At 44.5% G+C, this 17,897-nt stretch overlaps 2 protein-coding genes and 1 non-coding gene across 3 annotated transcripts in view; 2 read left to right on the forward strand and 1 right to left on the reverse strand.

Annotated features, from left to right (window-relative positions):
• The window catches only part of PIP4K2B (phosphatidylinositol-5-phosphate 4-kinase type 2 beta), a 29,774-nt gene extending 23,367 nt beyond the window's left edge, over nucleotides 1–6,407 (forward strand). The window contains exons 8-10 of the mRNA XM_036754401.1: nucleotides 173–431; nucleotides 1,198–1,301; nucleotides 2,248–6,407. Coding sequence (XP_036610296.1) covers nucleotides 173–431; nucleotides 1,198–1,301; nucleotides 2,248–2,328 — 444 coding nt within the window. The 3' untranslated portion in view covers nucleotides 2,329–6,407. The remainder of the gene's footprint in view (nucleotides 1–172; nucleotides 432–1,197; nucleotides 1,302–2,247) is intronic.
• A 437-nt stretch (nucleotides 6,408–6,844) lies between these two features.
• On the reverse strand, nucleotides 6,845–12,249 carry PSMB3 (proteasome 20S subunit beta 3). The gene is made up of 6 exons (XM_036754402.1): nucleotides 12,135–12,249; nucleotides 11,714–11,898; nucleotides 9,931–10,038; nucleotides 8,463–8,640; nucleotides 7,897–7,991; nucleotides 6,845–6,968 (listed from the first exon to the last, which is right to left on the reverse strand). Exons 1-6 carry the CDS (start codon nucleotides 12,135–12,137, stop codon nucleotides 6,920–6,922), a joined length of 618 nt encoding a protein of 205 aa, XP_036610297.1. The 5' UTR covers nucleotides 12,138–12,249; the 3' UTR covers nucleotides 6,845–6,919.
• Nucleotides 12,250–17,409: 5,160 nt separating this feature from the next.
• On the forward strand, nucleotides 17,410–17,483 carry TRNAN-GUU. The gene has a single exon. It is a non-coding gene; the product is annotated as a tRNA-Asn (tRNA).
• Nucleotides 17,484–17,897: the final 414 nt, after the last annotated feature.

Here is a 17,897-nt window from a genome sequence, read left to right on the forward strand (position 1 = left end):
TACCAGTCTGTTGCCTTCCCATCCTAGGGTGAAGTTTTCTTCCCCCCCTTGGTGCCTTCCTCCCCTCTTCTGGTCTCCTTCCCCATTTCACTTTCTCTCCTGTTCATCCTTTCTCCTTATAGAACCCAGTGGAGCTTCCCATATAATCTCTTCCTTCTCTCTTCTCCCTTAGTTCCTGGCCCAGCTTAAAATCATGGATTATAGCCTTCTGGTGGGCATCCATGATGTGGACCGGGCGGAGCAGGAGGAGATGGAAGTTGAGGAGCGGGCAGAGGATGAGGAATGTGAGAATGATGGGGTGGGCGGCAACCTGCTCTGCTCCTACGGCACACCCCCTGACAGTCCCGGTAACCTCCTCAACTTCCCCCGATTCTTTGGCCCTGGGGAGTTTGACCCATCTGTGGATGTTTATGCCATGAAGAGCCACGAAAGTAAGTGGGAGCACTGCTCTATCACCCCATCTTTTCCCCAGTCCTGTGGCCAGAGAACCTTGTCACCTATGAGAGCTGCTGCTTGCGGCAGCTACAGCCTAGCAGCCGGAGCCCTGGATGAGGAATCCACACAGGGCCCAGATTCTGCAGCTCCTCCCCTGGATAACCTTAGATGAGTCATTTTCAGGCTGGGTTATCTCAAAGGTCCCTTTCAGCTCTAAACTTTAGGTCTTCCCCTCTCCTTGGCTTCTGCCATCTCTGTTAAAACTGCCATTGGCCACGGGGTTCATGAGCTGTCTCCATGCCCTCCAACCTCCCTATGTTGGTTCTGTGCTACATCTAGTAACTCATTTTTCTAGGGTTCCTTTCTCAGTTTTATGAAATCTTCTCAGGATGGGAGAGGGGAAGGGGCTTCAAAGCAGAATTTGTTTTCTTCTGCCTTAGTTAAAGCATCATGATCATGTTGTGGAAAGTGGGGGGGATGGAGTTCCAGGAGGATACTGTTTCAGGTACCTCCTGACCTGTGGGTATGTGGTTTGGGAGAGTTTCTTAGTTACTCGTAAGCAAAGACCTGAAAATATTCCAGGAGTGGCCTGGACCAGCTTGTCTGACTTCTGTGCCTCACAGCTGTGAGGATACGGTAAAATAGTCTTTGAGAAGGCACTTTAAGAAGACATCCAGGGAGGGCTGAGAATCTTTGAGTTTCATGTTTGAGGTAGGTGTTTTGTCTGACCCTGTCATCTCCTGCTCCCCATTTTCCTGCCAGATGCCCCTAAGAAAGAGGTATATTTCATGGCCATCATTGACATCCTCACACCCTACGATGCCAAGAAAAAAGCTGCACATGCTGCCAAAACAGTGAAACACGGGGTGAGTGTGTCCTGTTCCAATTCAGGCACCAGCAAGGGGGAGACCTTGAGGCGGGGGTCTCAGAGGCCCCTTGTGTCTGAACGAGAGTCCCTTCTGCTGGCAGTGACCTCAGATGGCCTTGAGACACTGGGGCCCACCTCCTCCCTAAAGCAGTTGGTCTCCTCAGTCTCTCTAATGGCTAGTAAGTTTTTCCTCACCTCTGCCCTCAGTTTACTTCTCTGTACCTGCCATCCATTGTTGCCCTTCAGCCATCCTTCTTACACATGGCAGTCCTAAAGTGAGTGAAACCAGCTGTCATTTCCCCACTAAGTTTTCTCTTCTCTAGGATAAATGTCCTTAATTTGATCAGCTAATGCTCATGTTCTCCAGATCTGGCACTGAGAGGTGGGGTGGTCTGAGGCTTGCTGCCCCCTCCCTACCACAGAACGGGCTACAGGGAAAGCTGCTATTTTTCTTTGTTCCCCAGCCCCTTCAGGCAGGTGGGCTTGCCTTGGCCTTACTTCTCTTGCACTTGGGGAATGATCCCACCTGCTTCTTTTCCCAGAGGGTTCCTTAAGATGTGTATCTCACCTCGAAGCTTGTAATAACTTTGTTTTTGTATTTATACTGCTCCCTAAAGGTCTCTTTCCCTCCGGATTTAAATCCATTGTTCTGCAAAACAAAACATTAGAAAGATCTGGGACCTTCACCATCATTTCCCCACATACTTACATCCCAGCTTTACTGTAGGCCTGAGGGGAGGAGAATCTGACCTTGAATGAGACCTGCACTGAGAGGAATAGAAAAAAGCCAGGTCGAATGTGGGACAATCAGTTAACACTAAAAATTGCTCTCAAGAATCTGTTCTACGTAGATTCAGCTAAGTTGTGTGCAGACTACACGCAGACACATTCAGCAGGCTGTGACCCTTAGGACCATTCTCTAACATGTCCTTTATGCATTGCAGGCTGGGGCGGAAATTTCAACCGTGAACCCTGAGCAGTACTCCAAGCGCTTCAATGAATTCATGTCCAACATCCTGACATAGTCATCATCTGCCTGCAGCCAGAACCAGAGTGCTGGGGTGGGATCTGGGAAGGAAAGGAGGAACAACAGGTGGAGAATTGAGGTGGGGGGGGGAGGGGTGAACTTCAGAGGAGAGACTAACAGCCTGCAACACTGTACAAGACACTGTAGCAGCGTGTGCATGAGAGAGAGAGAGAGAGAGAGAGAGAGAGAGATAGTGTGTGTGAGAGAGAGAGAGAGTGTGTGTGTGTGTGTGTGTGGTATAACTTTATGGAATCTTCATCTTCTGTGCACCCTTGATTCCCCCACTTGACCCTGGTGGAAAAGTGGCTCTCTCTTTGTTACTGAGACACCCAGAGGCTGGGCAGGGCTCCGTTGGGTTTATTTGGGTTTTGTTTTTTAAATCGCATTGCTTCAACATTGCTATTTATAATGTTGTGTGCAAAGTCATCCTGTTCTCCCCCACCCCAACTCCCTTTTAATGAAAAAGCCCCAGTAGCCCTCCCTGCATGGGGGCCCTTTAGAGCAAAGCACTATGACATCAGAAGGGAGAATGCCAGTAACTTCTAAACCTCTTGGGGGGGGTTTGGTTGGATGGATTATTTTTTTTTAACAAGGGTATCGAGTGCAACTCTCCCCACTGCCTACCATGCATAGAAATTAAAAATGAGATTGTTCTTCCATCTACATTTGTTCCCTTCCCCCAGCCCCCCATGTGGCTCCCCACAGGCCATGGGGGACTGATGGCCAAAGATGTCAGTTTGGTGGAGTCCAACCATAGGGGAGTAGTGGCTTTTGGAGCCATTTGTTTTAAAAGAAACTGCACATGCCCATAGAATCATGGCAGACGTCTCCTTCTCAAAGCCTGCCTCCCAGTGGATCCCAGAAGTAGAAAGTGCGCCTGTGGATATTATAATCATGTATTCAGTTATCTTTCCCTTCTAAAAACCCAAGGAATTGAAGTGTGAAAGTCACCCAAAATCTTGTGTATTTTTCCCTTTTGATATGCTCCCCCCCCCCCCCCCCCCCCCCCGCAGCAAGCCTTATTTTATTTTGGACATATGTGTGTCCAAGTTCTTAGCCTGGGGAAAGTGAAAATGTTCCTTCCAGAGCGTCTCCTCCAGTGAGATCTTTCCAAGCACAAGTGCTGTCATGTAGATGTCTTGTTCAACCCCTGGTGCACCTTTCTGAAGCCCTTGAGGCTAATGAGCAAGGGAGTGTCCCTTTTCTATCTTCACCCTCCTCCCAGTGGCCCAGGAGTCACTTGGGGAAATATTTCCAGGAAGTTAAAATTAATGTGCTTAGTAATATGTGTGACCAAGATCCAGCACCATCTGGGGTGACTTTTTTTTCCCCCACATACACCTGGATTCCTAGCTAGTTTACCATCCATTGGTCTTCACATTTAGAAGTAACAGGCTTCTTCAACTTCATTTTAGGCTCTCTCCTACCTCAGGGGCCCTAATGATTTACTTTTGTTTCAGAAATGAGCCAGGCATAGGTCTCCATGAGGTCAGGGAATCTCACCCTTTTTAGAGAGAAAGCTCAGCCATGAGGGATCCAACCAAGTGAAGATACTGATTTGTGGATGGGAGGTGGATGACCTTCTTAATCTTCTCTTTACCCAGGTTTGGGCAACCAGGGCAAGTAATGGTGAAAATTGTAAATAGTATTATAAGACAGTATGGTTTGCCACACCCTTTGGAATGGGATTGTATTTCCTTTGTTGTAGGGAGAGGTAGTTTAGATTCAGTTTCTGAGGCAGGAATGGGAAGCTTTTGTCTTCCACCCTTTTGGCCTGGATTCATTATAGGAATGGATTAGAGATGGATAGATTAGATTCATCCCTGCCCTGTGCTTCTTGGATGAATGAAACTTGAAGGGGTGGTGGGTACCGGGTAGCTTGGATTAGCTTTCTGCACCAAAGCTTCCAAGGTAACAAGGGGCAGAACTTGGAACCAAATGATCTGCAGAAAGTCCCAGTCAGACTTGGGAAAGGAACAATGTAGGAATGTTCTTTGGTCCTGATCCCATCCCCAAATCAAGATGAAAAATTGGATGTGATTCTAGACATCTGTTGTCTAAAAAGTTTGGAAGATCATGTCCTCCCAGCGCTTGTGCTCCCACCGTTGTATCTGTTGATCATGTTGCCATAATGTGTATACAAAGTGCAGGTGTGATTTTATCATTTAAAGATATACTACCCAGGTATCTAACTTGTTTAACATTATAGTTTTTTAATTTTTTTGTATATTGTTTACATCTTTGAGAGATAGCATTCTGTTTGAAATGCGCATTTTGTTTCTAGACAGTATTTTTTGGTTGACTCCCAGCCGCAAGGTAAGAGTTACCAGCATTTGAGTTGTGGTTTGGTGGGTTTTTTTTTTAATAGGCCTTTACTCACCCCATTTCTGCTATTTTTCAAAACCTTAGGTTTGGCCCTTTGGAATTAAGAGTATTTAAAAGCTATTGGTCTTCTCGTTTTTTAATGGTTAAAAAAATGTAGAAAAGAGGAACTGGTGGTGTTCAAAGGCTGTCTCCCCCACATCCTTTGGGTGGGTGGAGTCCAACTTTCCCCTACTCCCTGCCCCTTTATGATTTTGCACAGAAGAGATGAGAAGCTGTTACAGTTTTAATGCATTTGAGAGCAATTCTGGACTCTGCAGAGTAAAGGCTTAAAACAGGAAAGGCAGGGTGAGATGGAAGTTAAGAGGGACTGTCTTCCCTTCTCTCCTTTAGGGGACTGAATAACATGTATTCCTAATAATCTGTGTCCTCCTCTTCAGACCTTTCTATTTGAATGTCCATGGCTGGAAATGAGAATCCAGTAGGCTCCTTGTCACAGTGAAGAATTACTCTTATACCTCCACAATAAAGACCACTACCTGAAGGCCCTGGCCTCTTTAAACTCAATGACCACTAATCTTTGCATGCATTCATGTCCCACCCCTACACTTCACCACAACACACACAAACACAAACTTTATCTTTCCACCCCTCGTGTTTGGTGGATTAGAAGATATTCCAGCAAGTTGCCAGCCCCCCAGACCAGGTTGCAGCATACCTAGAGGCTTCAGGTTATTTCATCAAGAAGGTTGGCAACTTAGCCCTTTTCTAGTCTCCCACTAATTCTACAGTGTCAACATTAGCCTGACATATAGTAGGTAAAGAGGCTGCTAACCCCCATTAAACTACATACTCTCCTGTTTTTGTATCTCAGGACAGGGCCTCCCCAGCTGGTGCTTCTCACACACATTTATGCTCTGGGTAGAAGAGGGCACTCCTTTGTTTTTGTCCTTCTTATCCCAGGAAAAAAAGAGAAAAATCTACTATTTTAAATTTAGAATGGAGGAAAGTATTGTTTGACTCATTTGTATGTAAAGCAGCCCTCTTCATAAGTATATATGAAGGAGAACAGAATTGTAAACTCATATGAACAGGCTAGGGGATGGTTGGACAGGTTCAATTTTTTAAGCACAGAGAAAAAGGGGAAAAAAATTACATTGCAACAAATACTGAGGGCCAATGAATGGTTCATTTCAAAAAGGCCAGTTTCCTGTTTCTGAAACATGGCATATCTATAAGATAACATCAGAAAATTTGTAATCATTATGCTTTTTTTCCCCTTCTCAAGTCTTCACTTAAAGGTATTCTTACCATCTCTTGATGTCATGTCTGTATCTCCCAGGAAGCTTGGGGTGGTAGATCTTAAGGAAGGGGAGCTAACTTGCGGAAGAAATTTTCCCCCCTGCTCATAGTCACTTTGTAAAAGAAATTTAATGTGATGCCTCCAAAGGAACAAGTCCAGGATTACCCCTTAACTGGCATCACACTCCTTAGCACAGTCGGATCATCATTGCAATTGAAACAAAATGTGAATAAAGTTTTAGGTTCAACTCTTTGGGGGAAGGGAAAAACTCCACCAATCATGACATCTAGATTACCCACTGTTTCCATTTTTTAAATAGGAACTTTCAGTCCTCTGTGCTTGTCTGTTTGCTCGGAGAAGTTTGAGACCCTATTACTGTTTTGAAATGCATGCATGTTACAAGATAAATCTCTGACCCGAGGAAAAAAAAATAAAACTCCAGATTTTGTGTACATCTTTTCTTCATTGTTTTTTGTGCCTACCTTGAGTAAAGTTTAAAGCAGTATTTCACCTTCTAGTTTTCAAAGCCAACTTTAGCGCTCATCAAAGTGCCTCAATTTGGAGGAGGGATGTACATATTTTATTAGACTACCAGCTTAAAAGGGCAGTGCAGCTTGTGCCTCCTTATGGTCTCCTATCACTTCTCCCAAACTCCCCCACACTTTGCCTTCAACAAGATCTGGATACATGCCAGCCCTCACAGAGCCCCAATCCTACCAGTTGTGGGTGGGAAGTACTAGGACCCCCTGAAAGCTTTTATAGATGATCCTTAAGAAGGACAAGTTCACAAGGCAAATAATAACTAAGGTTTCCTGCAGGTCAGGAAGAGAATGAAAGGACCAGGGTAAATCCCTGAAACAACTATGAAAATTGCTCAGAAAGCAAGAAGGAAGAGGTATCTTATTACTTTATTTTTTTAAGAAAAGGTTAATGGGCTCTAGGAGAGGAAAATGGGTGGAAAAGGTTAGTCCATCCGTGCCTTCAGCGTCCGGGTGGTGATCTTGTCTTTCTCACTAAGGGGGAATTAAGAGATCATAATTTAAGTTTTAACTTGTGGTTTTCATGCCTAAATGACCATACCAACACAGACACTTGTACCTGTTTCAAGAAATCTAGAAATAAGTTTAACATCAAAACCTAAGAAGGGTTCTTAGTGACCACCCAGCAGTGCTTTGACTCCTGGTTCAGTGCTCATTACACTACAATACAGCTGTACTAATCCCATTTTGGGATGTGACCCATATGGGGATTTGTTCTGCTTACTTGTTACAAATTTTCTATTTCTATTTCGTGGGAGTAAAAATGCATAACTGGAAAAAAAGATTCCCTCCACCCAAATTAAATACAACTTGTCTGTTATGACAAAGAGTGAGCACTAATGGATAATCCAAAACTTCCCTGGAATGGAAAGTAATTCACTTGCCTTTTAGTTTTGCTAAGCCACAGACAGATTTAATTTACAGTCTTGAAAATCATACTGGGGAACGGAGAAAGGAAATGCAGAAACTTGCTGGGAATCAGAAAAGACACCCATCCTGAGATTTTTTAAATTGGCTACAGCTTTATGTACCCCTCCCTAAAAATCTGGAGCATAGGGAGGAAAATAAATGAAGTCTACATTCTTTTATTACATCTCTTCTATGTAAAAGCTCAGGGACAAGTGTCTATGATTGAAACTATTTTCTAGGCATCTGTCTCTGCCTCTTTTAGGGAGAATGAACCTCCAAATCTTCTCACATTTGGTCAATCCAGGTAAGTGCCATGACAAGGAAGCTCAGGGTACAAGACCAGGCATTATACCTCGGGGTGGGGAAAGAGAATTGGGAAGAATATGAGCGGCCTTAGTTTATTTCCACCTCATTCTTGCTACAAAAGAAGTGGCTCCCTCTCCCATAGCCCACCCAGGGCAGTAAGAAGAAATTTATGCCACGCCATACTCACATGATATGGACAATCACCCCCATTCCTGACACAGCATCCCGATCCACAGCATTCAGCATGGCTTGGGAGATGGTTTCAAAGAGGTGCTCAGGTTCCTACCAAGAACACAGCCTCCTATCAACTCTCAAAAGCCCTAGAACCTAGACTTGGCCTTGCCCCTTGCATCCCCTTACTTACTAATGGTAGTTCTCAGCTAAGGTCTTCAGGCCTAGCCCTGGGTCTCATCCCAGCCCTTTCCTATCTTATTTTCAATGTGTAAATGGGCAGGAAAACTAAGCCTTTGAAATACTTCTTTAAAAAGTGGTAGTCCTACAATTCAAAACTGGCTGGGATATGGACATCAGGCCCGGAGGCTATTCCTCTCTTGGAGCCAGAGAAGTGAAAATCAAAGAAGTGAGTATTTGTTAACCAAACTCTGGCTCCAACGCCAGCCAGAAGCTTCTCTGGCTATAAGTTCATTTTTTCTGCACTCGCAATGCAAATTCTCTATTTGCTGACAAGGGAGTAGAATGCCCAGGCAGCTGGCCCCAGGGTTTGGGATCTCCCAACACCTCACTTCCACTTACCATATCAGGTTCCCAGAGGGATTCGCACATCCCATACATCTGCTCAGAGCAGGTACCACTGACCACAAAGTCATCAGTCACCATGGGACAGCCAATGAGGTCCAAGGAACAAATAAAGGGCTCAAAGGTCTTAGGGTGCAAGCCAGCAATGACTGGCTCAGTGTAGTAGGGGCCAAACCTGGTAGTGGAAAAGGGGTGGTCAGAAGAATTCGGTAGGTACCCCCCCACTCCCACAATCCTCCCAGGCTAAGGTCAGGGCAGAAAGAAAACATCCCACCAATCAATGTGCCATCAGTTTATTTCCTTACATGATTTGATTTTAAATTCTTCATTCCCTATTTGGCACCAGGCAATACTTAGGAACTCTTTCCCCATCCTTTCTCCTGTACTTCCCTTACTGTACTCTTACAACTGCCTTTGGCATTTTCTTCTTAGAACCCCTTCAACTTTGGTCCCTCCCATCCTCATGGTCCTTTCCATTCAGTCCCTATCCCTACTCTCTTTTAAGTCCACTCCATCCTAATGGCCCTTCTCTATTCATCAGCATGTCAAGAAAGCTTTCTCTCCCTGATCCTAGAGAATCTGCTTCAGATTTAAAGCACTTTCAAGTCTGAGCTCCTCTCTGGGAGTCACCAGCTTAGTGTTCACGGGAATGGGGGCCTAACAGAAAAATAGTTTAACAGTTATGTAATTCTTTCAGGTTCAAAAAGTGCTTTACATTTACTGCTACAGATGAGCTGCCATTTATACCAGTAGAGGCAGTATCCATACAAATAAAAGTATGGGTATTAGTTTGAATATAGTATATGCCACCCCTACCCTCACCACCCGCTCCCTGAGATCTTATATATACACACACACACACTGGAAAACACTGCCATGATAAGCTACATCTGAGTTTTATCCAAGTTGGAATGGGAGGAAAGGGGGGGAGCGTGGCCCATTTTACAGAGTAGTAACTATGAATTAGGAAATAGCTGAAAATAGTGGAGAATGTTAGATTTGAGGAGAGAAACCTGGGCTCAGACTCCATCTCTGACATTTATGCTGTATGATAAAGTCTCATAACAAGGAAAGCATTTTGTAAATGGACACTAATAAAAGAATTCCATTTGACCATCAAAAATATTACTATGCCCACTTTATAGATGAGGCACAGAGAGATTAAATCATTTTGACTATGCTCACCCAGCCAGTAAATGTCAGAGGCCAGACTCTCACCCAGGTCTTTTCTGACTCCCAATGCCAAACTCTTTCTCCTCTCCCATACTGCTTTCCTTAGAAAGTCTCCCTTTGGAAACAAGGCCTCCCAAAAGCTCGACCCCTCTTCCACCACAGTATATATGTAGGAGTACCATCTTTTATTACCACCACTGTTTCTAGTGCCCCTGCTTTGCTCCCAACCACTTAACCCAGGAGGCCTGTTTTTGAAAGCCCTCCCAGAACTTTAAGCCCAAGGCCTGCTCACCGTTTCTCATAGAGGAGGTTGGCTACCATACTCATGAGAGTATAAGGTTTGATTTGTCGTCCTTCCTTCAGTTCATATAAATTCAGCCGGAATTTGAGGCGCTGAGCTCTGAGGGAAGAAACCAAGAGCCAACCATGTCAGTACTGGCTTGTGGCCCTCCTGCTGCCAGACATACAGATGCCAAGTGACAAAGAGACAAGAGACAGAGAGGCAAGACAAAACTCACCTTTCAAGAAACCTTCAAATAACTTCACCTATTTCATTCAAGACCCTAATTAGAACTTGTGAGTATGCAGCTTTATAAATATTTCCTTCAATAGTTCAGTCTACCACCTGTCTTAACTATCCCAACAGGAAGGTGAAGTGAGGGGTAAGCCTACTCTGTTCCTCTGTAACTTTTTAAACTTTCTTCCATTTTATTTTCTTTTTGTTCTGACCTTAACAAGATGAACATTTCCATACACAGTTAGGAAAAGAAGAATGTGTATGATCTTTGATTCCTTTTCCCTGGCTACCCACATCCAGCCAGTCACAAAGTACTGTGGATCCTTCCTATACGATGACTCTTGAATTCACCCAGTCCTTCGACCCATACCCTAAGCAGGCCCTCCCTTGTATCAGAATTATAAGAAACCTCTTCACTTTGATTCTCTAGCCTTGACAATTCATCATGCCTGCCTGGCACCACCAGATTAATATAAAACATATCACTTTCTTCATATCACCTAGTTACTCAGAAATCTTTGATGGCTTCTCACTGCCTAAAGGATAAAGTGTAAACCCCTTAGTCCTTCCACGTTCTGACTCCAAACCTACTTTTCTAGTCTTATTTCCTTGTTCCTCCCTCCTCTACATGGACCTTCTGCTCCTGTAACAACTATCTCCATAACTTAATTCACAGTTCCTCTTCCTTCCTTCCTGTCAATCCTTCAAAGATTCAGGTCAAATTTTGTGGCAGCACAGTTTAAATACATAGATGCTGGTCTTGAGAGTCAGAAAGATATAGGTAGGTTCATAATAACTCTCTGACATTTACTAGCTGTGTGACTCCGAGCAAGACACTTAACCTCTTGGTGTCTCAGACAATTAATTCCCTGGGACTTATCCACTAAATCTTGGTTAGTAAGTGGGGAAAATGATAGAAGAAGCAATGGACAAGAAGCCAGAAGACCCGGGTTCTTGTTCAGACTCAGTTCCTCTCTCTGGGGCTCCCCTATACGTAATATGGGAGGATTAGAAGAGATGCTCTCTATAGGCTCTCCCAGTTCTAATATTCTATAATTCTGTGCTGTCAAGCCTACCCCCGCATCGATCCAAATCAAAAACACACCTCTTTATCATTTTCATTCCTATACTACTATCTTCTACATCACTCTTTTGACGATTGCCATCTGTGACCCAGTATTGTCAAAAGACTTTTTTGAAGGAGTGCATCCTGTCTTCTCAACTATATTTCAAGCATCGTTCCTCATCTCAAGAGGCTCCTCTCCCCCGATCTTAAATGGGATGATAAACAGAATGGCACACAATCAGGTCTAAGTGAAAGCAGTGGGGCAGACAAAGCACCTTCCAGGTGGGAGGGCTTAACCTTTCGTGTCATGGCAGTCTGACAAAGCCTAGGGACCCTTTCTCAGAAGGTGTTTCTAGATAGTTGAAAAAAAATTCTAGTTAGAGATCACTGAAGAGAATGGTGGTGTTTGTTTCCCATTTAAATTTAGGGAATTCCCGAAATCCCCAGCTTGAAAACTCCTGTGTCAGAGAAGGGCAGAAAGCTCACACTTACACGGTCTGTACGTCGGTGGCGAGTCCAGCCAGGCCAATATATAAGCGGTCACCCATGGGGAAGATTTTCTGGAAGTCGGTGGTTACCATCTGGGCCTGGATGCCGAAGCGTCTGTCCGCAGCAATGGCCACACAGTTCTTCCCCTTCATGGCCATGACGGCCCCTCCGTTATAGGACATAATAGACTGGGGGCGTGGAAGGCGAGGGAGGTCAGTGGTGGTGGCAACCACGGCCCCTCAGCCCCCTGCGGTCCCAGCCTCCTCCAAGGTCCGCCCCCTGCAGCAAGGCCTCGGGCTGTTTCCCCTCTGCCGCCCCCAGACCTACCCCCTGGGACTCCTCTCCTCCCTCTGTCCTCTCCCTCTTCAGTCTCTTCCTTCTCAGCCCTTCCGGGCCCCGGCTCAACCGGGGACAATATACTCACCATGGTGCCGGCGTTGGAGAGATCCCCAAAATATCCGCAATTAATTCCCGACTCCTCTGGACTAAGGTCCTCACAGCGCGCAGCCTTGCTCACTGCCGGTCCCGCCCTTTCTTCTCGCTGGACTCCCAATGGCTCATCGTCCGACTTCCCGTCACCATCAAGATCTTTGATTGGTCTTCTAGTCTACCGTCAAGTCACGTGGGTGCGAGCGAGTAGGTCTGGACCTATCAGAAGTGGGCGGGGAAGGCGGAGCTGGGTTGGACCGAAAGTGAAAAGTCACGGTCCGGAAGCAATCCTCTACGCGCCGAGAGGTATGCTGGGATCCCGGAGGACTCTGTGGGATGTTGCCATCGCCGGTGCGCATGTGCGCCAAGGTGGGCGGCCTCCGGGGCTTCCTAGTGGTTTTCCCGCTGCGCGGCTTCTCTGTTGTGCGCTGTGGAACGTACAACCCCCCCCCCCCACCCCCCACCCCAGCTCGAGAGGCTGCGGGCCCCAGCGATTGCATCGGTCTGAACCGTAACGAACCAGATTCCGTAGACAGCGCTGTGCATACAGAGGCCATTTGGACCATCCCTCTGCCCAGTCCTGGTCCAGGAAAACGGTGGCCGATCCTGGTGGGGATGGAGTGCACGTGGCGTCCCTCCTTTCCTAAAAGGGGTTCAATGACCAGGGCTCTGGTCAGACCTAAAATATTTAGGGGAGAAAAAACCCTCAACAATCTTGTGTCTGTCAGGTGATGCATCGGTTACATTACTGGACTTGGATTCGGGAAGACCTGAGTTCAAATCCAGTCCCAGAAACTTCCTAGTTGTGTGGACTCTGGGAAAGTCACTTAACCTCTGTCTACGTCAGTTTACTCATCTGAGATAATAATTGCAGCTACCTGCCAGGGTTATGAGAATGAAATAAAATAATATTTGTAAGGAGCTTTGTAGCCCTAAGGTACCGTATAAACCGGCTGTCTCATTACTAATTCTTATTGTCACACCGCATGCTCTTATCTTCCCTGCCCCCTCCCCAATTCCATCCATGCCCACGTAACGAGCTGTAAATTGCCAATAATTCTGTTATCCTGTGTGGGTGGGTGGCTTCATGGAATCAGTAAGCATTTACTATGTACCTGCTATGGGAAACTTTAGAGCACAGACTGTAGAGAAGGGAAGGGATCTCTATGCAGGCAGAGGAGGTTTCCTCACTCAAAAGAACTATACCCCTATTCCTGTGCACCAGGCACTGCGTTAAGGGTTGAGAATAAATACTCAAACCTACGATTTCATCACTTTTTTTATTACTAGATCTCACCATCCACAGGAAATACTTCTTTTAGCTGAAATCTGTGTTGTCTCCTCCATCATAGTGGCAAACTAGCTTTGGCAAGCATTCTGTCTTATGTTTCCCCTCAAGTTTATTTTCTGAGCATCATCAAATAGGGTTTTCCTGTTGTTCTATCTTCCAGTAAATATTTAGTGCTTTTGATGTTTGGATGGGAGACACCTTGTTGTAAAAGGGCCATCTGTCTATCCATCCATCCATCCATCTATCTATCTGTCTGTCTATCTATCTGTCTATCCATCCGTCCATCCATCTATCCATCAATCCATCCATCCGTCTGTCCATCCGTCTGTCTATCCATCCATCTATCCGTCCATCTCTCCATCTATCCATCCATCTATCTATCCATCTACCTATCTATCTGTCTATATATCTGTCTGTCTGTCTATTATCATTGGTTCTGTTAAATCAAATGTTTTTTTCATAATGAACAAAGTATAAGCACAATGGGATCTTATATTCTCTTTCAGTTATAAAGTGGAAAAGATGTGATTCATTGATGAATATTATGTTAAAGCTTGTTCATTCCTCTCTCAGTCACCTCCACTTCTCTCCCACATGTAACCTGTACCTTCCTCTTCTCAGCCTTGATTCACTCCCCTCCTCCCCCCATCCTCGTTAAGCTTTTTGCCTTACCTTGCCAGGACTAGGCTTCTACATCACTGTCACCTATTGCACACCATGCCAGTGCAGGCATCACGCTCCCCTTTCTAGCACCCCTTTATTGTTGTCTCCTCTATTAGAATGTGAGCTTCATCACCAAAGAAAGAGGAAAAGGACTCATATATACAAAACTCTTTCGTATTAGCCCCAAATTGGAAACTAAGGGACTTTCCTCTTAGTAGGGAACAGCTAAACAAATTATGGTATATGAATATAATATATGAATATAATATAAAATATGGTATAGGAATACAATAATATCCCATTATTATGCCTCAAGAAATGATAAAATGGACAGATTTAGAACCTGGGAGGACCTCTATGAACAGAGAAAAGGGAGCAGAACTAGTTAAGCAGTTTATACGACAGCCATATGGTAGAGAAAACCAGATGTGAAAGGCTTTGGAACTCTGATCCCTGCAATGATAAACTATGACAGCAGAAGACTGAAGATGTAACAGGATACTGAGCTTCAGCCAAAGAAGTGGTGAACTAAAAATGAAGAGACATATTTAGGGGCATGACCAATGTGGGAATGTATTTTGCTTCACTGTGAATATTTATGATGCTAATTTGTTGTTGTTGAGTGGGGGGGAGGGGAGGGATGGTAGGAGGAACAGAAATGCATGTAAAATATTATTTTTTTCAAAAAAAGTTTTAAAAGAATATAAACTACTTAAGAAAAGAGACTGTCTTGCTTGTATTTTTTATTCCCACAGTACCTGGCATATAGTAAGCAATTAATAAATGCTTTATCCAGAAATAATGCCTAAAAATGAATACTATCCGATCTTCTTTAAGGAACTTTCATCCTACTGAGAGAAACAACATTTACACAGAGAAATAAATACAAAGTATAACAGTGGTGCAGGGTGGGGTGGGGGAGCTCCTGTTCAAAGTCACACTTGCACTGGGCCTTGAGGGAGGTAGGGATTTCCAAAAAAACAGGACCTAAAGCTAAAATATTGGAGCTCTAGCTCTGCTTGTGACCCAAGAAAAGTCAAAATGGGGACAATACTTTCATTACCAGATCACAGGGTAGTTGGGAAGAAAGCCCTCTGTAAACCCTGAAACATCATGGAAACGTGATAAATGGAGCATGTTCCCATGATTTCATAACAACCCTGGATGAGGAAACTTCCTCTACCCTTACAGGTGGAAACTTCACTGTATCTTATAGTTTTAGAGAATTGTCTAGTGAATTGAGAGGTTTGGTGACCTGTCCAGGGTCATACAGCCCGTACAGGTCAGAGGTTAGAACTAAACTCATCCCATAGCCAGGTTTTCCTGGATACTATTATTAACTGCAAGTAATTAAAAAAGAAAATTCCTAGCCCAGGCAGCCTAAAAAAATAAAATAAAATAAAAATAGGACCGGTTTCCTCCAGCAAGCGTAAGGATGGAAATATGCTTAATTTCATATAAAATAGTAGAATTTGAAGCTAGAAAAAGAACCTTAGCCATCATTCAGAAGAGGAAAACCAAGTCCTAGAGAAATTAAATGACTTACCCAAGTGACAGCAGAATTCAAAGTCAGTTCCTCTGACTTCAGATCTAGTACTCATGGCAATAGTAAATGCTTAATGAATGCTCTCTGTCTGTCTGTCTGTCTATCCATCACTTATCCATCCATCCATCTTTTATCTATCATCTATCCATCCATCCATCATTTGTCTGTTATCTGTCCATCATTTATCTATCATCCATCTATTCATCTATCATTTAGACATCCATCCATCCATCCATCCATCCATCCATCATTTCTCTATTCATCCATCTATCATTTGTCTATCATCCATCCATCCATCCATCCACCCATCATTTAATCTATCATATATCCATCCATCCATCAATGTATCTATCATCTATCTTCCTATCCATGCATCTATCCATCCATCCAACCATCCATCCATCCATGTATCTATCTATCCATCTATCATTTAATCTATGATATATCCATCCATCCATCCATCCATCCATCCATCAATGTATCTATCATCTGTCTTCCTATCCATGCATCTATCCATCCATCCAACCATCCATCCATCCATGTATCTATCTATCCATCTATCATTTAATCTATGATATATCCATCCATCCATCCATCCATCCATCCATCCATGTATCTATCATCTATCTTCCTATCCATGCATCTATCTATCCATCCAACCATCCATCCATCCATGTATCTATCTATCCATCTATCATTTAATCTATGATATATCCATCCATCCATCCATCCATCCATCCATCAATGTATCTATCATCTATCTTCCTATCCATGCATCTATCCATCCATCCAACCATCCATCCATCCATGTATCTATCTATCCATCTATCATTTAATCTATGATATATCCATCCATCCATCCATCCATCCATCCATCTATGCATCTCTCTCTCTGTCTCCCCCCACTCCTTAGCTACCAAACCTCATTAAAGAATGGCAGTCTGTCAAATACTTTTGAAAGACTAAACTCTGATCAACCGCAATGACCAACTTCTATTCCAAGGACCAGTGCTAGCTACCTCCTGCCAAACAGATGATGAACTCAGGATGCAGAATGAGACATACATTTTCTATGTATAGTTTCGTACGCTCCCAGTTTTTGTATGCATACAGTTTTGGTTGGACATGGCCAATGGGAGAATTTGTTTCACTTGCCTGTACTTATGTGATACAAGGGCTTTTGTTTTTACAATGGGAAGGGATAGGTGGTGAGAAGAGAAAATAAACGTTCGTTAATTGAAAACTATCAATTTTGAAGGGTTAAGAAAAATAAAGTAAGTCTTTCTCTTTCTTCTATGCACTGCCCCCCCTCCCCCCCCCCGCCCAAGAAAAGAAACCTACACCTCAGTGTATTCCAAAACCAAATACAAATTTTGAATCTTTGCTGTTTTGGGATTTTTCCCGCCATTGTTTCCTTTTTTCATTAGCGGGAACACAACGCACCCTTTGGAAACTGATCCTCCCCCTGCGCCCCGCGTAAAATCCGTCACGGACACTCGTGGAATGCATAATCCTCAGAATCCTGGATCCCCACTCCAGCTTCTGAGCCCCCGCCCTTTCTCTCTGTCGGTGGTCTCTCTACTTTGCATACTTTTTCCCATATCCCTGGCCCTCTGCTCCCTAAACCTAGCTTCCAACCCTCCTCCCGCATCTGTCATCCTCCCAGGTCTGCTTTCTTTTCCTACTCGGCAGTCAGAGCTTCGCCCCCAGCAGCCGCCAGTGGGCTCTCTTCCATTGACTCAGGACGCTGCTGCGGTGGCTAACAACAAGGTCTCTGCGGCGCAATCGGTTAGCGCGTTCGGCTGTTAACCGAAAGGTTGGTGGTTCGAGCCCACCCAGGGACGAGAGTTTTTTCCCACAGGGAAGCGAAGCCCGTAGAAATCTTCCAACCTGCTTCCGCAGCTTTCCCTCTATCCTCCCACGCAAGATCCCCAGACTCGTGTTTGAGATATTAGCAAATATGAATGACGTCCTAACCAATCTGCAGGGGCGAAACATCGTTTGCTTGCGTCAGTACATGCTTGACCACCCCCACCCTTGAAATGGGCTGCTGCGTAAAAGAAAAAAAGGCAACGGGGAAAGGTGCTCTACAAATTTTATAATGTGCTTTCTGTGGCCGGCTTTGGAAGATTTGGAAGGAATTTGCACGGAAGGTTGAACAGTCTTCCATTGTCCATAGCAGTCCATGTGGTGCATTCAGGGTCACATTCTCTTTGTGTGGGGCTTTCTGGGTCTGCAAAAGAGGGGAGAGCGGGAGG

Source organism: Trichosurus vulpecula, chromosome 4 (assembly GCF_011100635.1).
Source record: "Trichosurus vulpecula isolate mTriVul1 chromosome 4, mTriVul1.pri, whole genome shotgun sequence".
NCBI lineage: Eukaryota > Metazoa > Chordata > Mammalia > Diprotodontia > Phalangeridae > Trichosurus > Trichosurus vulpecula.